The following is a 24,878-nucleotide window of genomic DNA, read 5'->3' as shown; positions in this document are numbered from 1 at the left end:
TATATTAGAAGAACAGGTGCAACAACTCAGAATGTGATGGCAGTATGTGACTTTGATATGCATTTCACCTACGCTTCAATTGGACAACCGGGTTCTATGCATGATACAAGTGTGTTATTCCATGCAATCGAAAATGACAAGGCCACATTCCCGCATCCTCCAAAGGGTTAGCATTTCTTCATATTGCAACTTCTGTAATATATCCTCCAATTCACATGCATGTTTATTGTTATTGCAACTTATGCATCATAACCTTGAACTCACAATCATGTTTGTTTCTTTTTTGTATAGGCAAGTATTACCTAGTAGACGCCGGCTATCCTAACAGGGATGGCTATCTAGCACCATACAAAGGAGAACGCTATCATGTCCCCGACTTCCAGAAAGGTGCACCCCCAACTACTCCTATAGAAAAGTTCAACCGGATCCACTCCTCCAAGCGCAATACCATAGAGAGAACTTTTGGTGTTTGGAAGATGAAATGGCAAATCTTGCTTAAGATGCCAAACTACTCAATTGTTGCGGCTACTATGACACTACACAACTACGTTCGCCTCCATGACAAAGAGGATCTCCACTTTCTTCGGTGTGAGAGGGATCCGGATTATGTTCCAACTATTCCAGATAGATACAAGAAATACGTTATTCCTCCAAATGCATCAGATGCTTCAACATCGGCGGAAAGTACTCCTAATATGGATTTGTTTAGGCATGAACTTGCTACCGCCATTGCTCTTAGTTGGTGAAGTAATCATGTTCATGTCTTTAGATGGGTGGCCACGTACTTTGCAGAACTTATATGCAAATGAAGCTTTTGTTCTATGACAAAGGACAATACCTGTTATTCTAAATTATATAACCTGTCTTAACTGGGATAACTTGTCATAACTTGTACGTACTGATTTGTACATTGCCTATTGCTATAATCCAGTACGTCTTGTGTAGGATAATAGATACTCGGACATTTTTTGTACTCACCCAGAATTGGGCTATAGCAGAGTACGTGGTTGTAGGAAAATAGATACTCGGATAATTTTTGTACTCACCCAGAATCGGACTGCATGGCTCTTTGTACATCCCTCTATATACACTAAAAATACGCAGAAACTAGTCCCTGTGAAAAAAAAAACGCAGCAGTTTTCAGCCCAGATGTTCTCTGCCTACTGCAACCCAGCCCCTTTTTATCTCTATAAAACCAGCCAGGCCCGAGCTGGGCTGATTCCAGCCGGCCCATGCTCTAGCCGAACAGGCCAGCAGCCTCCCCAGCGGGCCAAATCGCTGGGAGAAGCTACGAGGTGCAGAACGCTCGGCAAATCGCTATGTGGAGTAGAAGCTAGCTTCAGGAAGCTGATTTTGAGGAGTTTTGGAAGTTTGGAGAGGATCAAAACAGGCCCGTAGTAAAACAAAAGCGAAAGAGAAAAGGAAAACCTAAATTCCCCATCCGAAGCGCAGAGCCACCCCACCTCGCCCCGGCGCCCGCCCGCCCGCCTGCCTCCCCGACCCCGATCGATCCATCGAAGCCGAAGAAGCTCCCCCTCCCCTCTGACAACACCGCGCGAAAACATAACACAGCCCCCCTCTCCAGTCGTAAAGGCAGCCCCCGCAAAGGCTTCGAGCGGGCGTTGCCGCGCTCCGATTTGAACCGGGAAGCGGGGGACGAAGGCCCCCGCCTCACCGCCACGCCTCCGCCGCGCCGCGCGGGCCGGAGGCGGAAACCCTAGCGATGGCGGCGTCCGTGGACGCGGCCGCGGCCGTGGCCGCGCCTGCTCCCCCGCCGCCCGTCGCCGCGCCCGAGGAGGCCGGCGGGGGCGACGCGGAGCAGGCCAGGATCCTCATCGGGGCGCTCAACCTTCTGTCGCGCAACCTCCCGCTTCCACCCGCCGTCCTGCGCGCGGTCTCGTCCATCTACCACGGCGGCGAAGACGCGGACCAGGAGGAGGAGGAAGGGGCCGAGGGCCCGTCGCTGGTCGGGGATGAAGGCGGAGAGGGGGATCCCGCTGACGCCGTCGATGCGGCCGAGGTGCGTGCCGGTGCTTCTCCACTATGCGGCGCGTTTCGGTTGGTTGCTCTGGCGTCGTGTAGCTCGATGGGGACTCTGGTGCCGGGGTTTGGTCTGGTGCATGGTTTGGCTAGGGTTTGTGGAATTGGCGAGATTTAGCTGTGGTCCCAAATAATTAATTACTGTGGTTCGTGGTTTCGTGCTACAGATTTTGGGTTAGTAAATTTCTCTGGCTGACACACTCTTGATTCTCTTTAGATGAACACATGATTATGGCATATCAACTTGTATTATCCCGGGGCTACAAGATTGGTGCTAGATATATTTAGCTGGCCACTCAGCTGGAACGACTTGAGTGACATTTGATGATTGGGTATCATGTTGTTTGTTTGGGTGATAGGGTCTTCTAATGTTGCGATGGAATCAGAAACATGTAGCTTCATTTCCAAAATGCACTATATTTATCTAGGGTTAGTAAATTTCTCTGGCTGACACACTCTTGATTCTCTTTAGATGAACGCATGATTATGGCATATCAACTTGTATTATCCCGGGGCTACAAGATTGGTGCTAGATATATTTAGCTGGCCACTCAGCTGGAACGACTTGAGTGACATTTGATGATTGGGTATCATGTTGTTTGTTTGGGTGATAGGGTCTTCTAATGTTGCGATGGAATCAGAAACATGTAGCTTCATTTCCAAAATGCACTATATTTATCTAGGACTTCCTTGAGAACTTTGTCTTGCCATCAGGCTGATTTTCATTAATGAGGGGAATTAGATGAAAAATGGGATAAATTCTTGTCTTCCTTTATATGTTAAGTTGTTTGCCGTCATAACTGATCTGAGATACTTCTGCCCCCACCCCCCTTGTTTCGAGAAACTTCTCCTTCTGCCACTGTTTGTGATCCCGACCTTGGGTTAGGAAAAAGCCATGCCAGTTTTCTGTTGTCCTGACAAGAAATTACCAGGAAGGAAAGCACCACAAAATCACATGAAGTTCATAAGAAACAAAAATACAGGATGACCTGGAGAATTCTGGAGTCACTTTTCTACACAAGTTTAAGACTGATTTTCTTCTTCTGAAGTTTCAGTCCAGATCAATCCATGATTTTTTTTCTTGATTATCTGGCATTTTCTTGATAGAGTTCTGAATTTTCTTTTATTCTTTCTGTTGATGGTTGTTTGGCTTGGACCACATGACAATGGCTAGAGAAACACGTAATGCTAGAAGGAGGAACACAACGAGTGGCATAAATATTATCTCTTTTGTTCTATTATTATTGGAGGTTTAGTGTTTGTTAATATTCTTTAAATGGCCTTTTCCTCTTACTCTTAGGAAGCCACCTTGATTCAAGAGCTTGAAGATTCTATATATAGAAACCAAACGACACACATGTCGTCCTCAAAGTTGACTGCTCTAAAAGATGAACGCTTCAATACCTGCATCCAGCATCGGTTATCTGAACTCGAAGGTCAGATATCAACTCCTTCAATGTCTTGTTACCTGATTAGTTTTCTGAGTTCCATTTTCTGTAGTAAATCAATACTGTATTAGGCTTTTAGCATTAGTACTTATCCCGCTTTCACCTTGTCTTTCTGTATTACGAAGGTCCTTGGTTATTTTGTTTTAGTACTTATCTTTCTGTTTTATCTTCTGTTCTGTATCTTTGCTTACCTTGATTTGCATATAAAAAGTTGGTTCTGCAATTGACCTTCTGAAAATGGCTAAGACGGTGCAAAAGGGTAGGATTGATGTTTTTGGTTTTCTTAGAATCTTGTATGTCCATTTCTCTGTTCACACTCTTGTAATTGCACGTCTCAAACATGATTTCTAGTGGATGCTTACTATTGGGCATGTCTCCACAACACAATTTTCCTGTACTTGCATTTTTTTGCAGTTGCTTTTTAGAGTACTTCTCAACTTTTCTGAACTTATTTAGTTATTTAATAAGTTATGTACACCAATGCCAATCTCGTTTCTTGTTATGTGCCAGGGTTACCATCTACTTGGGGTGAAGATTTGCAAATGAAGTGTTTACTCGAATTATATGGGCTCAAGGTAAATGCAATGTCTATTGGGACCAATGATTTTCCAGGCATTGCATTTTTCTGCTTTACATGCTTACACTTCCCACTACATGGTTTTCTTATTTGTGATAGTTTCTCTTTTCTCCTGACCATCTAATATTTGTGTAGATAATTGCTTGATGGTTATACATTGATAAATGTTATAAGCTGAAGTGTGCTGGTTTTATAATACATTGCTGTCCCCTTTTTTTTCCGAACAACTTCATTATTTATAAAATATTGGCATGTTTGGTCGATAGGAACGACTTTGCCAAGACATTTATGTTGGTAAGTCGAGATTTTGGCACTGTCTGCTGCCAAATTTTGGTGCAAAATTGTAGTGATTGCTTTGCTGTCAATTGCTTGGTCCATATGTTTGGCACTGCCAAAATTTTGCAAAGACAAGGTGGCTGCCAATTTCCCAATTCTTTTGGAAGCAAACCATTTGGATGACTACTTTCTGGGTATACCAACATATTGGCAAGCCAAAAACTGGCAGCTAACCAAGCATGCCTGGTGTCTTATTTGAGTGAATCAGGCCTCACGTCTTCATGGAATATACCTGTAAATACATGCAACTTCTGCAAACTAGTTGTAGTGTTTGGTTTAGTGATACACTTGATGAGTAAGCATGCAGGGAAAATCTGTACCAAGTTACAGCGATACAGATAGAAATGCCAATACTGTGCTCTGGCACCTTTTAAAAAACACATATGGGTTATGTTTGTGTGTGTGTCTCTCTCTATATATATTATTATAGAAGTTAGTCATGTTTATACTAGAAGTCTATTGGTCTCCAACATACAAATGCAAATACAAATACAAATACCGGTACCATGCTACAACACCTTATAAAAAACACAGAAATGGGCTATATATATATATATATACTCCCTCCGTTCCTAAATATAGTGCGTATAAGCTTTTTAGAGATATTCCGCAATGTAGTGCGTATCTCCCTCCTGAAGCGATTTTGGACGAAACTACCCTCCCACCAAACCGAACAGCCAGCGCCCCAGCCCACCGCTTCACTTGCATCTCTCTCTTCCTTATCCCTTAGTCTTGCGGCTTTTCCCACCTGCCTCGCCACCGATCTGCCACCTCTGTTGCTGATCCCCACCGATCCCTACCTCCATTGCGACAACACAGTAGATCGAGTTGCTTCTAGGCAAGAGGGCCGAGGTGGATGGACGAGGTGCTGCACAAATCGGCAAGCGGGAGCTCCAGCGCCGCGGTCGTAGTACGCCGCACGGAGGGCGAGCTCCAACACGTGAAGCTCAGTGGCACAGAGCAGGTTCGACTAGCAGCCGAAGCAACGCGCCCGTGTCCGGTTTCTCGGCGGCCACCGCGTGCGTGTATGGCTGGCGACGGCGACACTGGTTGAAGGATGAAGGAGGGTGAGGGGGAGGAGAGGAGGAAGAAGATGGGGAAGAGCCAAAAAAAGGAGCCGCCTGACGAGCGACGGCGCTGGAGGAGCCGCCTAACGAACGGCGGCGCTGGAGGAGGAGACGGCTGACGACGGCACCACCGGAGTCTAGCTAGCATCGGCAACGCTGATGGGTGGAGTACCAACTAGTACTACTACTTGGACCTGGGCTGGGATAGAGATGGAGTGGGGGCTTTCTCGTCCAAAATTTGATGCCAGCACACTCATTGGTATATGTGCTAAAAACTATGCGCACTAGATATTGGAATGGAGGGAGTACTTAATACCAAAAAACATATATAAACTGTGTGAGCGCGTACACTGACTTATTCTGCGTGCAGATCCATCATGCGGGCGCCCTCAGTTTGGTTAAGATCAAACCAACCTGTAGTGTACCCCGCCGCATGTCACAACTGATCGTCACACCTAGCCCATATATGGTAACCTAAAATGAACATGTTCGAGCGTACAGTTTTGCATGTAAACAGTAATCATGCATACATATAGTAGTAACGCTAGTAATAATGAGGACAAGAACTTGTATTACGATATAAACTAGTTCCATTTACCATCTTGCAAAACTAGAGCCTTGTACATCACAATGTCATTTACAATCTTCTATATTTACTAGATGCTCCACTACACATTAATTAGCACCTACAACTTTAATACATTACCACCTAAATAATCGTGTGGTTTTGATTTGCATCTTAGTTTTAGTTGCATCTCGTGGTGATTCCATTACTATATTTGTAACTTGTGGTGATTCCATTACCATATTTACCAGCTATTTTACCAGGGTTAGAAGGATGGCTGGTTTGCAAGACAGAGAGTTGTGCATGACACATAGTAATAGATGCAACTCTATTACTATTTTTGCTGGCTATTTTACCGGGATGGTTTGCGGAGCAGAGTGTTGTGTGTGTGTGACTAGCAGTAACCATCTTAGTTTTAGTTGCATCTTGTGGTAATTCCATTACTCTATTTGCAACTTGTGGTAATTTCATTACCATATTTGCCAGCTATTTTACCAGGGTTAGAAGAATGGCTTGTTTGCGAGATAGAGAGTTGTGCATGGCTCATATTAATAGATTTAACCCTACTACTATTTTTGCTGGCTATTTTACTGGGATTAGAAGAACGACTGGTTTGCGGAGCAGAGTGTTGTGTGTGACTAGCAGTAGCCAATTTTTTTCGAGAAAACGCAAAAAGGCTTTTGCATTTCATTATATTGAAAAGAGAGAGATAGTTTGTTACATCCTCCTAGGAGGCACCATTACAGGTGAGAAACACAAAGTAACTTCAGTGGACATCCCAGGTCTGTGGGAGGATGACACGCATGCCTCGAGCACCCGCGGTCGCCCAGAGCGCAGCTTCTTCTTTGATCTTTGCAACCAAGACGCTAGTCGAAGGGGTGGCCGCATTGAAGACACAATCGTTGCGATGCTTCCAGGTCATCCAAGGGATCAGCAGCGTCGCGGATGTAAGTCCTTTGCGCATCAGCTTGGGCGTGGTCTGCCGCGCCGTGTGCCACCATGTCGACAGGGAGTTTTCACCATTAGGCGCGCTGCAAGGAAGGTGCAGCCAAGACAGGATGTCGTGCCAAATCTGCTTGGTGAAGGGGCAGTCCATGATCAGGTGGTTCATCGATTTCGGCATCTGATCACATAGCGGGCAGCGAGGAGGGTGCGGCAGTCCGCGGCGAGCGAGACGATCAGCTGTCCAGCAGCGTCCCAAGCTAGCGAGCCAATGGAAGAACTTCACTCGCGGGGGGGGGGGGGCAGCCTTTCTAGTTAAGTTTCCATGCCGGGCAGGAAGTAGAGCCATGGAAGGTGGCGAGGTACGCGGACTGGGCGGTGTATGTGCCAGCAGCATTCCACTTCCAATGGAGCTGGTCTGGATCAGCAGAGAGAGTGATATTCTCAATGGCCCTCCAGGTTAGCAAGTATTGGCCAATCTCTTGAATGCCAAGGGCGCCATGGATGTCTGAAGCCCATGTGTGCGCCTGAAGGCCATCGGCCACTGTTCTTATTTTGCGGCGGCGCTTGGGGATGAGGGCGTATAGCTGGGGGGCGATCTCAGAGATGGATTGCCCGTTGATCCATCGGTCTTCCCAGAACAATGCTCGCCGACCATCGCCAAGGACCATGGAGGTGGACGCAAAGAAGAATGCACGTTCCTCACTGGAGAACTGCAGATCGAGGCCAGCCCAAGCCCTGTTTCCGTCCATGCGCGCGAACCAGAGCCATCTGGTGCGCAAGGCAAGGCCCGTGCGCTCCAGGTCATGGATGCCGAGGCCGCCTAGGCGTGTAGGGCGGCAGACGCGGCGCCAGTTCACGTGGCAGTTGCCGCCTTGAGCCTCGGTGCGGCCAGCCCAGAGGAAGCCTCTCTGGATCTTCTCGAGGAGTTTGAGGACTTTCTTCGGCGGCGCGAGCACAAGGAGTTGATGCAGGGGAATTGCACAGAGCACGGATTTGACAAAAGCGAGGCGTCCAGCCTTGTTCATGAGGTGCGCCTTCCAAGTGGGCAGCTTCCCGGCAGTCTTGTCGACGACGGGTTGTAGTTGGGCGGCAGTCGGGCGTCGCAAGGTGAGGGGGATACCCAGATAGGTGATGGGGAACTGCGCGATGGGGCATCCCAGTGTCGCGATGGCCGGAGCGACCTCCTCGTCTGCGCAACGAATCATCGTGGCCGTGCTCTTTTGGAAGTTTACCCGCAGGCTTGAAGCTCTGCTAAAAAGCTGCAGGATCTCTCTGACCGCCAACGTGTCGCTAGGCGAGGGGTGGTAGAAGAGGATGACGTCGTCGGCATAAAGCGAGATGATGGGGACCGCACGACGGGGGTGCAGCTGTTGCAGGATGTTGAGCTCGGCAGCCCGGCGAAGCAAGCGCCCCAACGTGTCGACAGCAAGCACAAAGAGCTGCGGTGACATCGGGTCGCCCTGGCGGAGTCCACATCGATGCCAGATCGCCGGGCCAGGCGCGCCATTTAGGAGGACTCGGGTGCTGGCCGACGACAGCAGGATGGCGATCCAGCCGAGGAAGCGATCACCGAACCCATATCGACGCAAGGCCTCGAAGGGGAAGGGCCATGAGACGGAGTCGAAGGCGCGGGTGAGATCAAGCTTGAGGAGGATGCGCGGAGTTCCCAGCTGGTGGAGGAGGCGCGCCGACTGTCGCACGATCAAGAAGTTGTCGTGGAGGCTGCGTCCGGGGATGAAGGTGTTCTGGATGGGACTGATCAAGTCATTCAGCTTGGGTGCGAGGCGGAGAGATAACACCTTCGTGAAGATCTTGGCAACGAGGTGGATGAGGCTGATGGGCCTGTAGTCAAACAGGCTGGCAGCGTCGGCGCGCTTTGGGATGAGCGTGAGCAGCGCCTGGTTCAGACAACTGAAACCTCGTCCACGGAGCGAATGAAGCTGCTGGAAGGCGCAGACGAAGTCGTGCTTGACGACGGGCCAGCGGGATCGAAGGAACTCCGCGGTAAAGCCGTTAGGGCCGGGCGCCTTGCGCGCCGGCAGGCGTTTGATGGCTTGCCAAATCTCATCTTCAGTGAATGGGGCCTCCAGGTCGTCGAGGGCGGCCGGCTCGATGAGATGCTGCAGGTCAAGGGCGCAATCTCGAGGTCGATCGGTCCCGAGCAGAGAATCGTAATGCGCGAAGGCCACCGCGGCCATGTCAGTCTGGTCGGTGAGCACGACGCCGTCAACCGACAGGGAGTGGATCCTGTTCTTCTGCTTGCGATAGGTGCACTGGCGATGGAAGAAGGATGTGTTGGCGTCGCCGTCTTTGAGAGAAGAGATGCGCGCGCGCTGTCGAGCCAGAGTTCGCTCGAGCGAAGCGAGGCCAAGGTATGACAACTTGATCTGTCGGCGGAGCCAGTCCTCGTGGGGCGTGAGCTGGCGAAGCTCCTGGGCCGAGTCAAGACGCATGAGCAGCTCGCGCGAGATCACGAGCTGGTCGCGGATGTTGCCCATGGCGCGAGCGCTCCAGCTCATGAGTCTGCGCGCGGTGGCCTTCATGCGCCGCATTATGCGGCGGAACGGGCTCGGGTCGTCCATCGAAATCCAAGCAGCCGCAACCACGTCTTGGAAGCTGGCAATGCGCGTCCAGTATTCCTCGAATTGGGAGGGCGAGCAGTCCAGCATGAGCGGGCTGTGATCAGATACAACCGAGGCAAGGCAGCGAAGGTGGCACTCGCCGTGTCGCTCCTCCCAATCCGCGGTGCATAGTACTCGGTTGAGGTGAACCGGCGTGGGCGGGGTTTGCTCATTTGACCATGTGTATCGTCGACCATTGAGGTAAACCTCCTTAAGCGCGAGGTCGTTGATAACACGACGGAAGCGCCCCATCATGCGTCTGTTAGTATTCCCGTTGTTCTTGTCTTCGTCGCGGTAGATCAAGTTGAAGTCTCCGCAAAGCATCCAAGGGCCGTCGCAATTAGCACGGACGTCGCGGATTTCCTGAAGAAACGCGATCTTCTCCTGGTCCTGCTGCGGCCCATATACAATGGTCAGCCACCAGGGGGCGTCAACGCTCGATGGAGTCGAAACCTGGGTAGTGAGCGTGTTGGGGCTGAACATGTGATTGTCAACAATCACCATCCTGCTCTTCCAGGCCAGCAGGATATCGCCACGAGTGCCAATCGCCGGCAGGTAAACATAGTCATCAAAGTCCGAACCAAGCGTTTCGAGGACAGTGGACATGTGGATGAACTCCATCTTGGTTTCCTGGAAGCAGACGATCGACGCGTCGGTAGACACGATCAGCGAGCGAATGGCGGTGCGCCTAGCGCGGGTGTTTAGTCCGCGCACATTCCAGACAATAATCTTCGGGCCATAATCCATAAAAGCATGATCGACACAGGGGGCACAAGCGCACAGCTAGGCCTCGATCGGCCTGCCAGCGATGACCGTAGTAACCGGTGCGACAGAGGGGTCGGTGGGAAGCTCGCGCCCAACTAGTGCCGCAATGGCCGCAAGGACAGTCTTGGGGATCGGCGCGGCAAAGATGTCATCATAAGCTTTCATGGCCTCCGGGGTGATCGCCTGATCCACGTCAACGATGCCGAGCGTGCGCAGTATTTGCACCTGTGTGCGGCGTGCGGCAGTGGGCGGTGCCCCGGTCTTTGTCTTGGCCGCGGTGGCTGAGCGCCCGCGCCGAGGTTGGGCGAAGCTCAGCGGCTGTCTTCTCGGTTTACGGCCCGGAGCGGGGAGGACCGAGCTGAGCTGCCTGGTGGCCGCGGTGAGAAAGTCGCCAAGGGTCCAAGAGCTTGTCGAGGGTGCTGGCCACGGAGGTGCGTCCAGCCGGCAGCGTCGACAGCCATGCCGTCGGCACGTCCCTCCTGAGCAGCGGCAGTGCGGCAGCGCTTGCGGCCGCGGCGACACGAACGGCCGCGTCCGGGGCCCTGGCCGGCATCGGCATCTCCATCAGCCGTCGCGCGCCCGTCACCCGCGCCATCTGGGCGAGCTGCATGACTGGAGGGGGCGCGAGCTCGGTCGACGTCAGATCGGGCAAGGGCGATGGCGATGGGGTACGTGAGGGTGGTGACCGTGGGGGCGGAGGAGGCGGTGCGTCCCGCAGTGACCTCGACGATCTCCAGGGTCGTGCGCGCGACCAGAGAGGCGGAACGTGGCCAGGTCAGCGCGGGAGCGCGTCTGCGGATGGAGGCGCTCAATCCAGACACCGGTCCCGAGGATGTGCTCCGCCATCGCTAAGTGCCAGGCATGGGCGGGGATGCCGCGGAGCTCGAGCTCAACGCGGTATTCGAACCCACCGGAGCCGGCGTGGGCAAGTTTGCATCATGGGCAAAGCGACAGTGAGAAGCGCGGGCAGCGGATGTAGTGGTCGCCGTTCATGCGGTCCTTGGAGGCGCGGGAGCCGAAGATGATCAGGAAATCTTCCGGCTTGTGGAGGTGGGTGGTGAAGTCGCCTTCTTCAAAGCCGAACGTGGAGTAGAGGAGCTCAGCGACGTCGTCGGCGGACACCTGGGGACGAGTCCCAGTGATGGTGGCCACCATCGCCCGGCTGAGCACCTCCTTCGCTTCCTCCATCTCAACGGTGCGCGACATGATGATACGCGCTGGTGCAGCAGCGTTCACGTGCGCGACCGGAGCTGGGGCCGGTGGTTGGGGGACGACCTGCACAACCGGAGCAGGAGCCGGTGTCTGGGGCGCGGCAGTCTGCAGGGCGGCTGGGGGGTCGCGGCCGGCGTGGTGCTCGGCAGCCCTTGGGGCGGCGGGTGGAACGCGCCCAGCGCGGCGGTGGAAGTCGTCACATCCACGGGAGTCGTGGCCGGAGATGAGGCACCGCCGGCAGCGAATGTCATTGGTGCAGTCGCGGACGCAGTGGCGGGGGTCGAGGCAGCGGAAATAGAGCCCGGCAAGCTCTTCGAGGGACGGGCTGCGCTGGCGCCGCGGCGAGGCCGACGTCGATTCCTGCGGCGCGGTTGCTGGTAGCCGTCGGCGTCCACCGAGGCACCGCGCGAGACTCGGTGCACCTCCGAGCGGGGGCCAAGGCGGGCGGAGGCGGGCAGCCTGGGGGCCGCCGGGGCGGGGCCGCTGGGCGCCGGCGCGAGGACGATGAATTTAATTCCGTTACTTTTTCTTGCATGCGGTTTTACCATCATGATTAGCGGGTTGGTACGGAGCCACGGGACGAAGGTGGGGCGTGTGGAATGGTAACAGAAATTAAAGAAATTACTATATTTCTTACTTACTTTTACTCTCACACAACTAGCCGAGTGAGACTGCACTGGTTTGGTGGCACGGTGATTAGCGACCGGCGCGTAGAATAAGAGCTTTGCGCGCTCGCTTGGTTTAGCGCCACCGTATATATAGAGAGATTAGTGATTTTTATACTAGAAGTCTATTGGTTCTCCAACTCCAGTGTCCAAACGCCCCAATATTATCTAAGCAAGGCCTCTAGCTCTGCAAGATTAAAAAGGAATGCCTACAAATGAAATAGAAAGCTATTAAAAGCATCCTAGCAAAAATGGTAATTAAATACTTTGCATTGTAAATTACCCACCTGCAGTATAGAACATCCTAGCAATCAGAGCAGCAAAGCTTGCTGTGAGTTTCCTGATTGAAGCTTGCTTCAATAGCCAATGAGCCCCTTCTCTTCCTCCCACTGGTGCCATCGTCATTTAGAGAAATCGCACAAGCAGCATTCAGCCCGTGGACTGCATTGGCTCTTCCACTGCCTGCATTTGAGTTTGAGCTTCCAATTCCAGAACCACCAGTCGCTACCAGTGCTTAATGAACTAGCCATTTCTGACCTTAAAAGGGGGGTAAAAAGTAATCGGCACACAACAACTCGAGAGGGAGAAGGGAGAAGGGGAAACTGACCCGCGGCTTGGAAGGAGACAGATCAGCTCCGGACGGCGAAGGGATCTGCGGTGGTGGTTTGGATCTGGCGGTGAGAGGCTGACAGCAGCCATCCTTCTTCTCCAGTGCGGCGGCCCTCCGACCAGGGGAGGGAGCTGTGGTGAGAAATCAGCCTTCTCCGGTGAGGAATCCCGTCTCGCAGGCGAGAAATCAACCTCCCCGGCGAGGATTTAACCTCCACAGTGAGGATTCATCCTCCCCGACGAGGACTCAACCTCCAACGACAAATTGACTGATTTCGGCGACGGATTGAGCTTCTCTTGCGAGAAATCGAGCTTCACTGGCTGGTTCCCATCAGTGCAGCAAGGGACAGAGGAAGAGGGAGAAAGGCGGCGTGAGGAGGAACCCTAGATTTTCTGTTGACAATGGAATAACTGGGCCGGTGGTTTAATGTGCTAGGTCAGCACGTCTAACTAGTCGTGTGGCACTAAGGTCAGATGGAGGCATGGGCGTGTGAGAACGAGTCGAGAATGGGCAGGGTGCGTTTGTGGTATGAATCGAGCGGTTGGGTTTTCCTGTATGAGACAGGTATCGGGGTGCATCCCAGCTGTATCAGAATTATTTTTAGGACGCTGCTAGACAGCAATTGCTTGCTGCCTAGCGCGATGGAGCGGCCTATCTATTTTGGGTAAGTGCGCGTGTGACCTCCTCCCAGATCCGGAAAAGGGAAGTTATTTGCCCATAGCACTTACAAGCTGCCGCAAAAGAAAAAACAAACTGGTCCCCGCACCACGGGATCCTCATTACAGGAAAATACCACTTTCGCCCACCCTGGTCGTCTTGACCCTTCTATCCAAGAATACGTCAAGCAAAAAAGAGAACTGGGCAACAATATTATACACCAAGGGGAAGGAGCAGGCAAAATAGAAGGGTAAAACAATTCGGTTGCTGTCTCTTAACTTGTCACATGATCCGGACTACAGAAAACTTGCTTTGAATATGGTATTTTTTTTCATGTTCCTGTCCCTGTAAAACCTAATGTTTTGCTGTACATTTCATCAAGTTCCTACAAAATCAAAAGCTTGCTGACCATTCTTGTTGTCTATTAATGTCTTGCACCTAGCCCATACAAGAAAAAGTAGATGGTGTGAAGCAAAAACTCAAAGAAGTTGCATGCACAGGATCAGGATTTGAAAAAGCGATTTAAACGTGTTCCCATGGGCAAAAAAATTGTCAATAAGCGTTAGTGTGGTTGCTTCATATCTACGGGATCTAAGTTCCCTTCCCCGTTGAATATGTGAGAGTTCCCAAGTTAGCGGTGTTGGTAGGCAAATTAATATGTGTTGGTGCATATTTGTAGGCAAATCAATATGTGTTGATGCATTCTAAAAAATATGTAGGCAACTTGGGAAGCGTTTGGCAGGCGAACTAGGAGTGAGGACTCTATGTTGCAGGCAAATTAGTAATGTTGGGTAGGCGAATTCGGGGTGAGCTGTGTTGTAGGCAAATTAGGAACGTTTGGTAGGTGAATTAGGAGTGAGGACTCTGTTGCAGGCAAATTATGAGAGTTGGGTAGGTGAATTTAGTAGCGTTCAGTAGGCGAATTAGGGGAGTTCAGTAGATGAATTAGGAGTGTTCAGTAGGCGAATTAGGAGCGATCAGTAGGAAAATTTAAGAGTGATCAGTAGGCAAATTAGAAGCATTCAGTAGGTGAATTAGGAGCGTTCAGTAGGCGAATTTAGGAGCGTTCATTAGGCGAATTAGGAGTGAGGACTCTATGTTGTGGGCGAATTAGGAGCTTTCAGTAGGCGAATTTAGGAGCGTTCAGTAGGCGAACTAGGAGTGAGGACTCCATGTTGCAGTCAAATTAGTAGCGTCGATAGGCGAATTTAGGAGCGTTCAGTAGGCGAACTAGGAGTGAGGACTCTATGTTGCAGGCGAATTAGGGGCGTAGGTAGGTGAATTAATATGGGCAGGCAACTTAACACAAAATTGTTAGGCTGATTAGGAGTGAGAATTCTAAGTTTTGGCTACTTAGTGTGCATTGCGGCGTGACTAAGTAGCTAGGTTGGCAGGCTAGCCGACTTTTAGTGTTCTGTTTTGGCGACTTAGTTTGCATGCTGATGCGACTAAGGCTAACGGCTAGGTTGGCAGGGTAGCATGACTTATTGCGCGGGTTTAGACGGCTTGTGTATGTGAGGGCATGACTAAGTTAGCTGCTAAGTCGAACGAGTTCGGGCAACTTAGTTATACATGCTGGCTGGTTTTAGGCAACTTAGTACGTGTGGTGGGCAAATTAGTGAGGGGGGTTAGCAGCTAGGGAATTGTAGAGTTGGTTTAGCGACTTTGGAGGGCTTGGCGACTTTGGAGGGCTTGGCGACTACGGGTCTGCTGGCTTGCTGGGGTTGTAACCGTGTCCGGCAGGGGGACAAACCAAAACCAATAACTATGTCAGCTTTTTTTTTGGCGGGGGGGGGGGGGGGGGGGGTAGAATAATAATATAAACTGAGAAATTAACACAGTAGATTGTCCTGGTCCGGAAACGGGAGCCCAGCCATGCCTCAGAAACCTTGCCCCACTTCTTTTTGCTTCAAAAATCAAACATGTGCGCAAAAATGGTTACAGGTGTTTGTTCGCATCGATTTTCAGTCCAAAATCGACATGACAAAATAATGTGCCACATGCTGAGGACATGCTATTAGCAGCTCGACACATGATATGACCCCAAAATGCTGGCATCATATTAGCCATTCCCTGCTCACTTTAAATTACTTCATCAATGATTCCTAAGAAAAAAGAAACAACTAGATTTTGGATTGATTTAAGTTGTTGATTCTAACTTGGTGCTGAATAATGACTGCTGATTTTCTACTTCAAACTTTTCTAAAAGGCTCAAAAAGTACAGCTGTAAGGCACCAGGGGATGCACCGATGCAGATTCACAAACTACATATTTTTTAGGCAACTTGGAGGAGCATCGGTGGGCGAATTAAGAGTGCTGTTAGTCAACATAGAACCCGAACTAGGCAATACTTGGAGAAAGCTCTCACAAGTTCGTACGTTCTGGCACCCAGTGTTCCTAAATTTAGCGGCAACTTAACAACAAAATGATGGGCAGAAAAATTCCTAGCAGCACGTGAGAAATCTATGTAGTGGCAACTTCACAAAAAAATTGTTGGCAAAAGTTCCTAGCAGTGCGTGAGGATTCACTACCTCTCCTGTACCTCGCACCAGTATGTGGTCCCCAGCAGTTTCCGTAGCAGCACCTCGAATCAATCCCCCCGGAATCATCCAGAAAACTGTGAGAGTTCCCCCAATCCCCCTTGCAGCACCTACCCCGAGCCTGGTACCTCCTTCCCTCCGCACACCCTTCCTCATGCCCCGTGTGAGTCGTCACTCCCGCACCGCGAGTCGACGAACTCATCTTCTACTGCGATTAGAAGGAGGGTACAGAACGAAACTAACCTTGGGATGGCGATGTACTGCGTGAATCGCAGGTCCCCCGGGAGCCGACTGCCATCCAATTTCTTCACGCTCGCTCGCGGGCTCATCCGTCCGCTCCCTGATCCACCATGCTTGATGTCGGTCCACTGCGCAGTGCCGCGTCTGGTGGACGGTGCGGCTGTGTCGCTCTGCTGCGCGGGGTCGCGCCAGTGATTAGGTGCCGGCAACCCTAGAATTTCAGTAGGGAAGAGAAAGGGGAATCGCCGGCGAGTGCGTGACCTGGAAAGAAAATAGTGAGCGACGCGTCTTGCAAAAAAAGAAAAGAAAAAAAAAGAAACGGAAACGGCAAAAGAAGCCACCGCTTCGCCCACCCCTCCCCACGTGGCGCGATCTCACGAAACTATGGACGGCGGGCGCTCCATTGCGCTCGCTCGCTTTCTAGCGTTTGGGTTATTTTTATTATTTGAAAAATAGAGAAGTGGCTGATATGTATGAGGATATGTATCTCGGGGGTATCATGACGTGTCCAACCCCTGACACACTGGTTCCCAACTGTATCCGTGTTTCCCAGGTGGTAATGTAAATGTATATTCATGCTTCTGAATGAAACATTTGATTGATGTACTCATCACTGTGGGAGGCTGGTAGCTATTGTCGTTCTAATATGATAATGCTCCAACACGCTACTTACTTACTTACGAAGCCTTTTATCCCAAACAAGTTGGGGTAGGCTAGATATGAAACCCTTTCATGAGGACTTCCCAGGAGGTCACCCATCCTAGTACTACTCTCACCCAAATGGGTTTCATACCCAAAAGACTGGCTAGTTTTTACGTTGGCTCGCCAAGCCGATCACAACCCTTAGATATGAAACCCTTTCACGAGGACTTCCCAGGAGGTCACCCATCCTAGTACTACTCTCGCTCAAATGGGTTTCATACCTATGGGACTGGCTAGTTTTTACGTTGGCTCGCCACGCCTATCACAACCCTCCTCCTTTACCCGGGCTTGGGACCGGCTATGCCTAGAAGACGTAGGCGAAGTTATAATGCTCCAACACGGAGAAAAATAATTACAGATGTGATCTTTTATTGTCGATTTCCTCATTGATCGGGGCACATGAACAATATTTGAGTTGTTTGGCACAAAGGACATCTATAACTTTCAATACTTATTCCAATTATAGGAATGAGTAGTGTAATATGGCAAGTAGTTGTGCACCATATCTTGTTTGCTAAATAGTAGTATGAACTATCAACTGTGTATTATGTTGTTTATATATATATTTCATAATGCATCATTGTGATTATGAAGTGAAGTGAAGTATAACATGTGCGTGGCATCTATAGATCTATATATAGAAGTATAATAGTGGCGCTGAGTTATTGTATTGATGACCATTGATTAACTTAATTGTATACTTGCAGTTACTAGACTTGCAGAAGAAAGTACGGTCTGATGTCAATGCTGAATACTGGCTACACAAAAAATGTGTGCATCCTGAGAGGCAATTATTTGACTGGGGGATGATGAGGATACGATATCCTTTTACCATGTATGGAATAGGGGATGGGTTTTCAATGGATACCGATGATATCCATCGCAAAAAGAGATTCACCGAGGTTTTTTCTCACATATTTGATATTCAGTTTTGACAATTTTTATACAACTGAAATCTTGATTTTCATTTTTTGCGTTCCCAAACTTCAGAGGATCTCAAAGCTTGAAGAGGAGGAAAAAAATCAGGCTGAGACCAGGAAGAGAAGATTTTTTACAGAAATTCTTAATGCTGCTAGGGAATATCAAGTGCAAACATCGGCTACTTACAAACGAAGAAAGCAACGTAATGATGGAGTTCAGGTATGGTTTGATTTGTTTCCTTATTTCAGAATTAGCAAACAAGATGGTCAATTATCACCTAATTTTGTGTCTTCACTGGATTTATTAGCTCATCCTATTTGTTTACAAACTCGGCTCTGCTGATGATTCTCTTTTATCTCATGATGTTTATTTGAAACACGCCTTATTTGCTGATAGCAATAACCTGATATTGTCAGTTTCTGGTAGGTGTGAACAATGCATCAAAAGTTTCTACTTGTTATATTTAGAGGACTTTCTTAATTTAGCTATTTTCTCCAATATTCATTGATATGTCTGCAACACCATTTCATGTGATGAGCCTCCCATAGGGATAAATGCTTTTTCTAGCATCACTCTACAATTTTTTTATGCTGTATCTATTGGCCTATCTGCAATTGTCTTGCTTCAATTAGCCATGCCATGATTTTGAATGATATTTTTGATGCTGGTTGCAACATGAAAGATGGACATTGTAGTAGCATACATGAAATCATTAGAATGTACAACAGATAAAAAAGATATCTGATGAAATGTGTTGTGCATGTTGTAATGCCCAAGAGATATCATACTTTTTGTGGATGTTCATGGTCAAGCCTTAAGATAAGATGTTTATCGCCCCCTTCCGCCCTTTAAGTTTTTTTATTAGAACGCCATTGTGTTTATTCCGCCCATTATATTTCCTAGGTTAAACTATGCATTTATCCCTATCTATACCCCTTTCCTTGATTTGCTAATCTAAGGATGCGTGAACTTTTTCTTTACTTGTTAAATGTAGGCATGGCATGTCCGGGCGCGCCAGCGTATCAATCGACTTGAAAAAAGTAGGTTGCAAGTTTTGAAAGCAGGTGATCAAGAAGCGTATATGCGGATGGTTGAGGAGAGCAAGAATGAACGGCTTACGATGCTCCTTGATAAGACAAATGAGCTTCTAGAAGGAATTGGGAAAGCTGTACAGCGACAAAAAGATGCTGAGCATGTTAGTCGTCCTGAAGGGTCTGAAGACTCAGAATCTGATGAATCCCCTGAGGAGTCTCCTTCAGATGATGATGCAGATACACACGGTTCTGCAAATACTAGTAAATTTAATGCTGCTGGCCGTAGGCTTGATTCTACTGTCCATTCCATCGAAGAGAAGGTAGATTGAAGCTCGACTTTTAGCCATATACTCCCTCCGTCCGGAATTACCTGTTGGAGAAATGGATGTATCTAGACGTATTTAAAGTTCTAAATACATCAATATCTATCATTTCTGCGACAAGTAATTTGGGACGGAGGGAGTATTTAGTAACTTGTTGCTTGAGATGTTGTCTCGGTCTCACAGTTTTAATCGATTTCTATATGCTATGCAACTAGTGTTGTATAATCTGGTAGCATGGCAAGTAAGATTGTGTGATCAAATACAAATTAACCTTTTGGCTGCACTCATTTTATGCCCCCCTTGGATTCGTGATGATGGTAGATAATATTATTGTCCATAATACAGTGGGTAGAGCCCTACTGCTATACAGTGGGTAGTGCCCTACTGCTACTAGATACCTACTGGCTTAAATAAATCAGTGTGTTATGATCATGTAATGTGGGGATTTTTCTGCAGAAGAATTTATTGCCTGTTTGCAATAACTGATGGTCCCAGTTTATTTGGATCTAATTTCGCTGCTCAGTGGTCCACGAATGAAAATTTTCAGTATTATGGTGTTCTGTAATTTGTTTTTGCCATTTTGTTCTTACAATACAATTTGTTATGTTTCCACTTCTGGGGCAACTAATGTTTCTTTCTACTGTTTTGGATTTACAGGTAACAGAACAACCGTCAGCCCTTGTAGGTGGGGAGTTGAGACCATATCAGTTAGAGGGTCTCCAATGGATGCTTTCTTTATTCAACAACAATTTGAATGGCATTCTGGCTGATGAAATGGGTTTGGGGAAAACAATTCAGACCATAGCTTTGATCGCTTATCTTTTGGAAAAGAAGGAGGTCACAGGACCTCACTTAATAGTAGCTCCCAAAGCAGTACTACCAAACTGGTCTAATGAGTTCAAAACATGGGCTCCCAGGTAACGTCTCACTGGAATTTGCTTGATCAGTATTTCTATATTGTCCTGCTATAAATTGAAGTAACCTAACTCTGATATGCTCGTCGTTTGCAGTATTGGTACAATTCTGTATGATGGTCGTCCAGATGAGAGGAAATCTCTCAGGGAAACAAATTTTGGAGGACAATTTAATGTTCTGCTCACACACTATGATTTGATACTGAAAGATAAGAAGTTCCTGAAGAAGGTTCACTGGCACTATTTGATAGTTGATGAAGGACATCGCTTGAAAAATCATGAATGTGCTCTTGCTCGCACACTAGTTTCCGGGTACACACTTTGGTCATAAGTTAACTTTTTTTTCTTTACTCTGGTGAAGCTTCTTCTATGTGATCACTTGCACCTCTGTTGGAGGATGGCTCTGTGCGCTAGTGACTCCATAACTCATTGTCCTATAGAAAACTTGAAAATATCTGTTGCGGAACAGCCACAGCGGAAAGATGATTACAGATGAATTATTGTCCGTCCCTAAAAAAACGAGATGAATTATTGTCTGAATAAGAATAATATTGTAGTCCAGAAGAAAGATTAGATTAGTTTAGGAAAGTAACTGGTTAAAAGTGTCCAAGATAGAATTAGACATAGAACTCGTGCGGCATGTTCAGTCTGCCGTATTAAAGGCAGGGCCTGTACTCTATTGAGGGATGCAAGCAATAAACCTCCAGTATTCCTCTTTTCTTTTTCCTTCTTCGCCGATCATGCCCCAACTTTGTTTCCACAACCTCCCCCAGTCAACCGATACATTCTATTCAACCTGTCTTCTGTTCAGTCCACGTTTGTATCAGTCACAGCCGTTGAAAAACTCCAACCTTTCAGCTTTGTTTGTAGTATTAGGTCTCAGAAACCAAGGCTGGTGCTGCTGACCAGTATGAAGCTTCCTTTCCTCTTCCGATAAGGTGGCATTGGCAAATTGAGCCTCAAAAGCACCTTATCCTGTCAGTTATTACACTCTTCAAACAATAAATGGTTTGTTAAAATAAGTACGGATCTCTCCCTTCATCAGCAAGAAAGAGCGAAGTTAAAACTTAGTATGACTAGGACACGACCTGAACTTATTCAGAGGTTTCTCACAAAATCATGTTGTACGCGTGCACAAATTTGTGTAAAAGTATAATCATGTGTATAGAACAGAAGTTAATAGGCATGCCTTTTTGAAATGTACATATTTTAGAGATAAGTTCATATCATAGTTCGTGGAACTTACGTACTGGAGTTTGTGGTCTTCAGACAGTCTATTTAGCAGGTTAGACCTGTGCACACAACCGAAACATGTGTTTTATTAGTCTTACGTGAGTAGCTAACAGTACAATTAAGGAAATTGTGACCGTGTTCTTTACAGAATATAAAAGGTTACTTTGTACACAAGCATTATGTCTTCTCTCCGTGTTCGCATAAAAACCAGGCATATTTCCTTTGGGTATAAGGGTATGTTTGGATAATCACCAAAACTAACCGGACCAATATTTTGGCTATAACCAATATTTTGGCATGCCTATCCCCCCTAGCTAATTCTAGTTCATTTTTCTTGCCAACATTGTTCAAAGCATGTGCAACTTCCTTGACCAATATTGCTTAGCCAAATTTTGCTAGGGCAGCTTGGGCTCAAACCAAACACACCCGATTTTTAAACTTAAGGTACACGCATTTATCCTTCTATTTTAAGCAACGTGAGTTAAAGGCTGAAAATAACATTGAATGGGAGTGCATCCAACTGTACAAGAAAATCTGATGGCTTCCTTAACAGCTCTCATTATCTGTATCAACAGTATGGTCCCAACCGATAATTGATAAATTAGTCACCATATTGTTTATTTAAAGCTTAGAAGTTAACCATTAAGTTCGGTGTAAATCGTTGTGAACTCCAGGTAGGCCAGTAAATATTTATCTTTCGGTATGAAAAATGTTTTTTTCTTGAGAATATTCTTATCAAGATGAATAATTTCCATTACATTTCAGTATCTCTTTGCTTCATGGCTACTTGCTTACTCCCACTTTCCAATTTTCTGTTGAAGCCTCATTTTCCTTCATCTTTTCTGTGATTTAACCTTTTTGCTCATCCTTATTGGCTGAAGTGTTAAATTTTGTCTCGACCTTTTGTGAATCTGACTTATAGATTGCTGATACTTTCTTGTAGATATTTGATCCGCCGCAGACTACTTTTGACTGGCACTCCAATCCAAAATAGCCTACAGGAGCTGTGGTCATTGCTCAACTTTATTCTGCCAAATATTTTTAATTCATCTGGGAATTTTGAGGAATGGTTTAATGCACCGTTTGCATGTGATGTTAGCATTAATGATGAGGAAGAACTATTGATCATACATCGTTTGCATCAAGTGAGTAATGCTTGCCCCAATCCACCCTCAGTCACTCAGTGATTTTAACAAGCTTACATGTTGATATAATGATATTTGTACCTCCACTTCTCTGGCATTCACACCTTTTCGGTTCAATGGAACCAACCGGTGTGTAAGCACGTGTGACACATGAAATGAAGATTACTTCCGATATTTGGGATTTTTATATTTATTCATTTGCTCTTGGTATTTGCCCAGGTTTTGCGTCCATTTTTGCTCCGTAGGAAAAAAGATGAAGTGGAAAAGTATCTCCCTTCAAAAACACAAGTAATACTGAAGTGTGACTTTTCAGCTTGGCAAAAAGCATACTACGAGCAAGTCGCAAGCAAGGGAAAGGTTGCCCTAGGATCTGGTACGTTTTACTTCCAATTCTTTCTTCCCTCGAGGAAGTACTTCTGACTGAATAAATTTGTAATGTTTGATCGATCCTTGGAGAAAGCTGTGCATAAAATTTCAAACTCATGCTATAGTGTCAATGCAAACTTGGTCTTCTTTTGTATTGATGGCATATATAATGCATAGTATTGTCCTTGTGCCTGTACTGCATCTTGAAAATAATAATAAACCAACCGATGATATATTCTTAAGTGGAGCAAGGGATTCCTGCCTGTATTGCATATTTGCATTTAAATTGTCCTTGTATCTTTCTTGAATAGAAGCACTTCTTTATTGTCAACTATGTGCACGTGCAGGACTCAAACCAAAGGCTGTGGCAAACCTATCGATGCAGCTTAGGAAGTGCTGCAATCATCCTTACTTATTTGTAGAGCAATATAACATGTATCAGCGCGAGGAGATTGTTAGAGCATCAGGGAAGTTTGAATTGCTCGATCGGCTACTTCCAAAACTGCATAGGGCTGGTCACAGGGTTCTGCTTTTTTCTCAGATGACAAGATTGCTTAATATTTTGGAAGTATATTTGCAGATGTACAATTTCAAGTATATGAGGCTTGATGGATCAACGAAAACTGAAGAACGAGGGAAATTATTGGCAGATTTTAATAAGAAGGACTCAGAGTACTTCATTTTTCTTCTCAGCACACGAGCTGGAGGCCTTGGATTGAACTTGCAGACTGCAGATACAGTTATTATTTTTGATAGTGATTGGAATCCTCAGATGGATCAGCAAGCTGAAGACCGTGCTCATCGTATAGGACAGAAAAATGAAGTGCGTGTATTTGTTCTTGTTAGTGTTGGATCAATTGAAGAAGAGATCTTGGATCGTGCAAAACAGAAGATGGGTATTGATGCAAAAGTTATCCAGGCTGGGTTGTTCAACAACACCTCCACAGGTTTGTATGCCATTGCTGGCTGTCCTGTTCCTGTATCTCTTTTCTCCATGATGTATTCAAATGTGGAACTCACAAAAATATTGTATTGATCTCTCGTGCAGCTCAGGATAGGAAAGCGTTGCTACAGGAGATCTTGAAGAGAGGAACTAGTACACTTGGAACTGACATCCCTAGTGAGCGTGAAATAAATCGTTTGGCTGCTCGAACTGAGGAAGAGTTCTGGTTATTTGAGAAGATGGATGAAGAGAGGCGACGACGAGAAAACTATAAATCCAGGCTGATGCAGGGACCTGAGGTTCCAGAATGGGTTTTTGATATCAGTGAAACCTTAGCTGAGAAGCTCCTTGCGGAAGAAGCCAAAAATCCTGTGATAAACACAAAGAGGCGAAGAAAGGAGGTTGTCTATTCGGACTCTTATGTTGATCAATGGATGAAATCTGACGAGGTATACGAAGACATCCCAAAGATGACTCCAAGAGCAAAACGGAGTGCTTATTTATCCGATATACAGGAGGTTGATTTACATGATAGGGCAAAAAGGCTCAAATATTCTGACAGCGCCGATGGCGCAGGCAACTCAACCTGGACACCAGAGAAAGGAAGAGCTGGAGTTTCTTCCTACAGCAAGGATGAGAACGAAGACGACAATGACGAAGATGAAGTCACCGCCGGTGGTTTGCAGCAGGGTGGTAGCTTCACCTGGAATACCCTCAGGAGGAAAAGGTCAAGCCACTCCACTAATCCGTCGTCGGACCCTAAAGGGCGCTCGGCATTTTAATGCCCATCTGATAGGAGTGCCATTTAGATGCATGTCTGCTTTCTTCCTTGTGAGGAAAAGTGCTCCGATAGAGAAACTAATACAGTTTCTTCAGAAGTGCATCTAAGCTCATCAACTTTAGGACTAGTGCAGTATTTTATGAATTGGTTGGTATTAAACTGTATCTTCATCAGAACTCGGAATGTTTCCTGATATGTTCGATGCTTAAATAGAAACAATGTTCCTCA

The 24,878-nt window shown here is 47.3% G+C and overlaps 1 protein-coding gene and 1 long non-coding RNA gene across 2 annotated transcripts; one reads left to right on the top strand and one right to left on the bottom strand.

Moving 5' to 3' along the window:
- Positions 1–1,492: 1,492 nt before the first annotated feature.
- On the top strand, positions 1,493–24,878 carry LOC123191041 (probable ATP-dependent DNA helicase CHR719). The gene is made up of 12 exons (XM_044603801.1): positions 1,493–2,020; positions 3,341–3,476; positions 3,999–4,063; positions 17,698–17,892; positions 17,981–18,130; positions 18,906–19,265; positions 19,926–20,185; positions 20,279–20,494; positions 22,359–22,560; positions 22,780–22,933; positions 23,274–23,873; positions 23,975–24,878. The coding sequence occupies exons 1-12, from the start codon at positions 1,724–1,726 to the stop codon at positions 24,649–24,651; spliced, it is 3,312 nt and encodes a 1,103-aa protein (XP_044459736.1). The 5' UTR covers positions 1,493–1,723; the 3' UTR covers positions 24,652–24,878.
- Positions 12,315–13,354, bottom strand: LOC123191053 (uncharacterized). The gene is made up of 3 exons (XR_006496668.1): positions 12,849–13,354; positions 12,529–12,703; positions 12,315–12,450 (listed from the first exon to the last, which is right to left on the bottom strand). It is a non-coding gene; the product is annotated as an uncharacterized lncRNA (long non-coding RNA).

The sequence above is a fragment of the Triticum aestivum genome, chromosome 1A (assembly GCF_018294505.1).
Source record: "Triticum aestivum cultivar Chinese Spring chromosome 1A, IWGSC CS RefSeq v2.1, whole genome shotgun sequence".
Lineage (NCBI taxonomy): Eukaryota > Viridiplantae > Streptophyta > Magnoliopsida > Poales > Poaceae > Triticum > Triticum aestivum.
This window is presented reverse-complemented; position numbering and strand designations above follow the sequence as displayed.

Coding starts and splice junctions, on each gene's coding strand:
- LOC123191041 (XM_044603801.1), top strand. CDS start 1,724: ATGGCGGCGTCCGTGGACGCGGCCGCGGCCGTGGCCGCGCCTGCTCCC. Junction 2,021..3,340: donor ACGCCGTCGATGCGGCCGAG/GTGCGTGCCGGT, acceptor TCTTACTCTTAG/GAAGCCACCTTGATTCAAGA. Junction 19,266..19,925: donor TCCATTCCATCGAAGAGAAG/GTAGATTGAAGC, acceptor TTGGATTTACAG/GTAACAGAACAACCGTCAGC.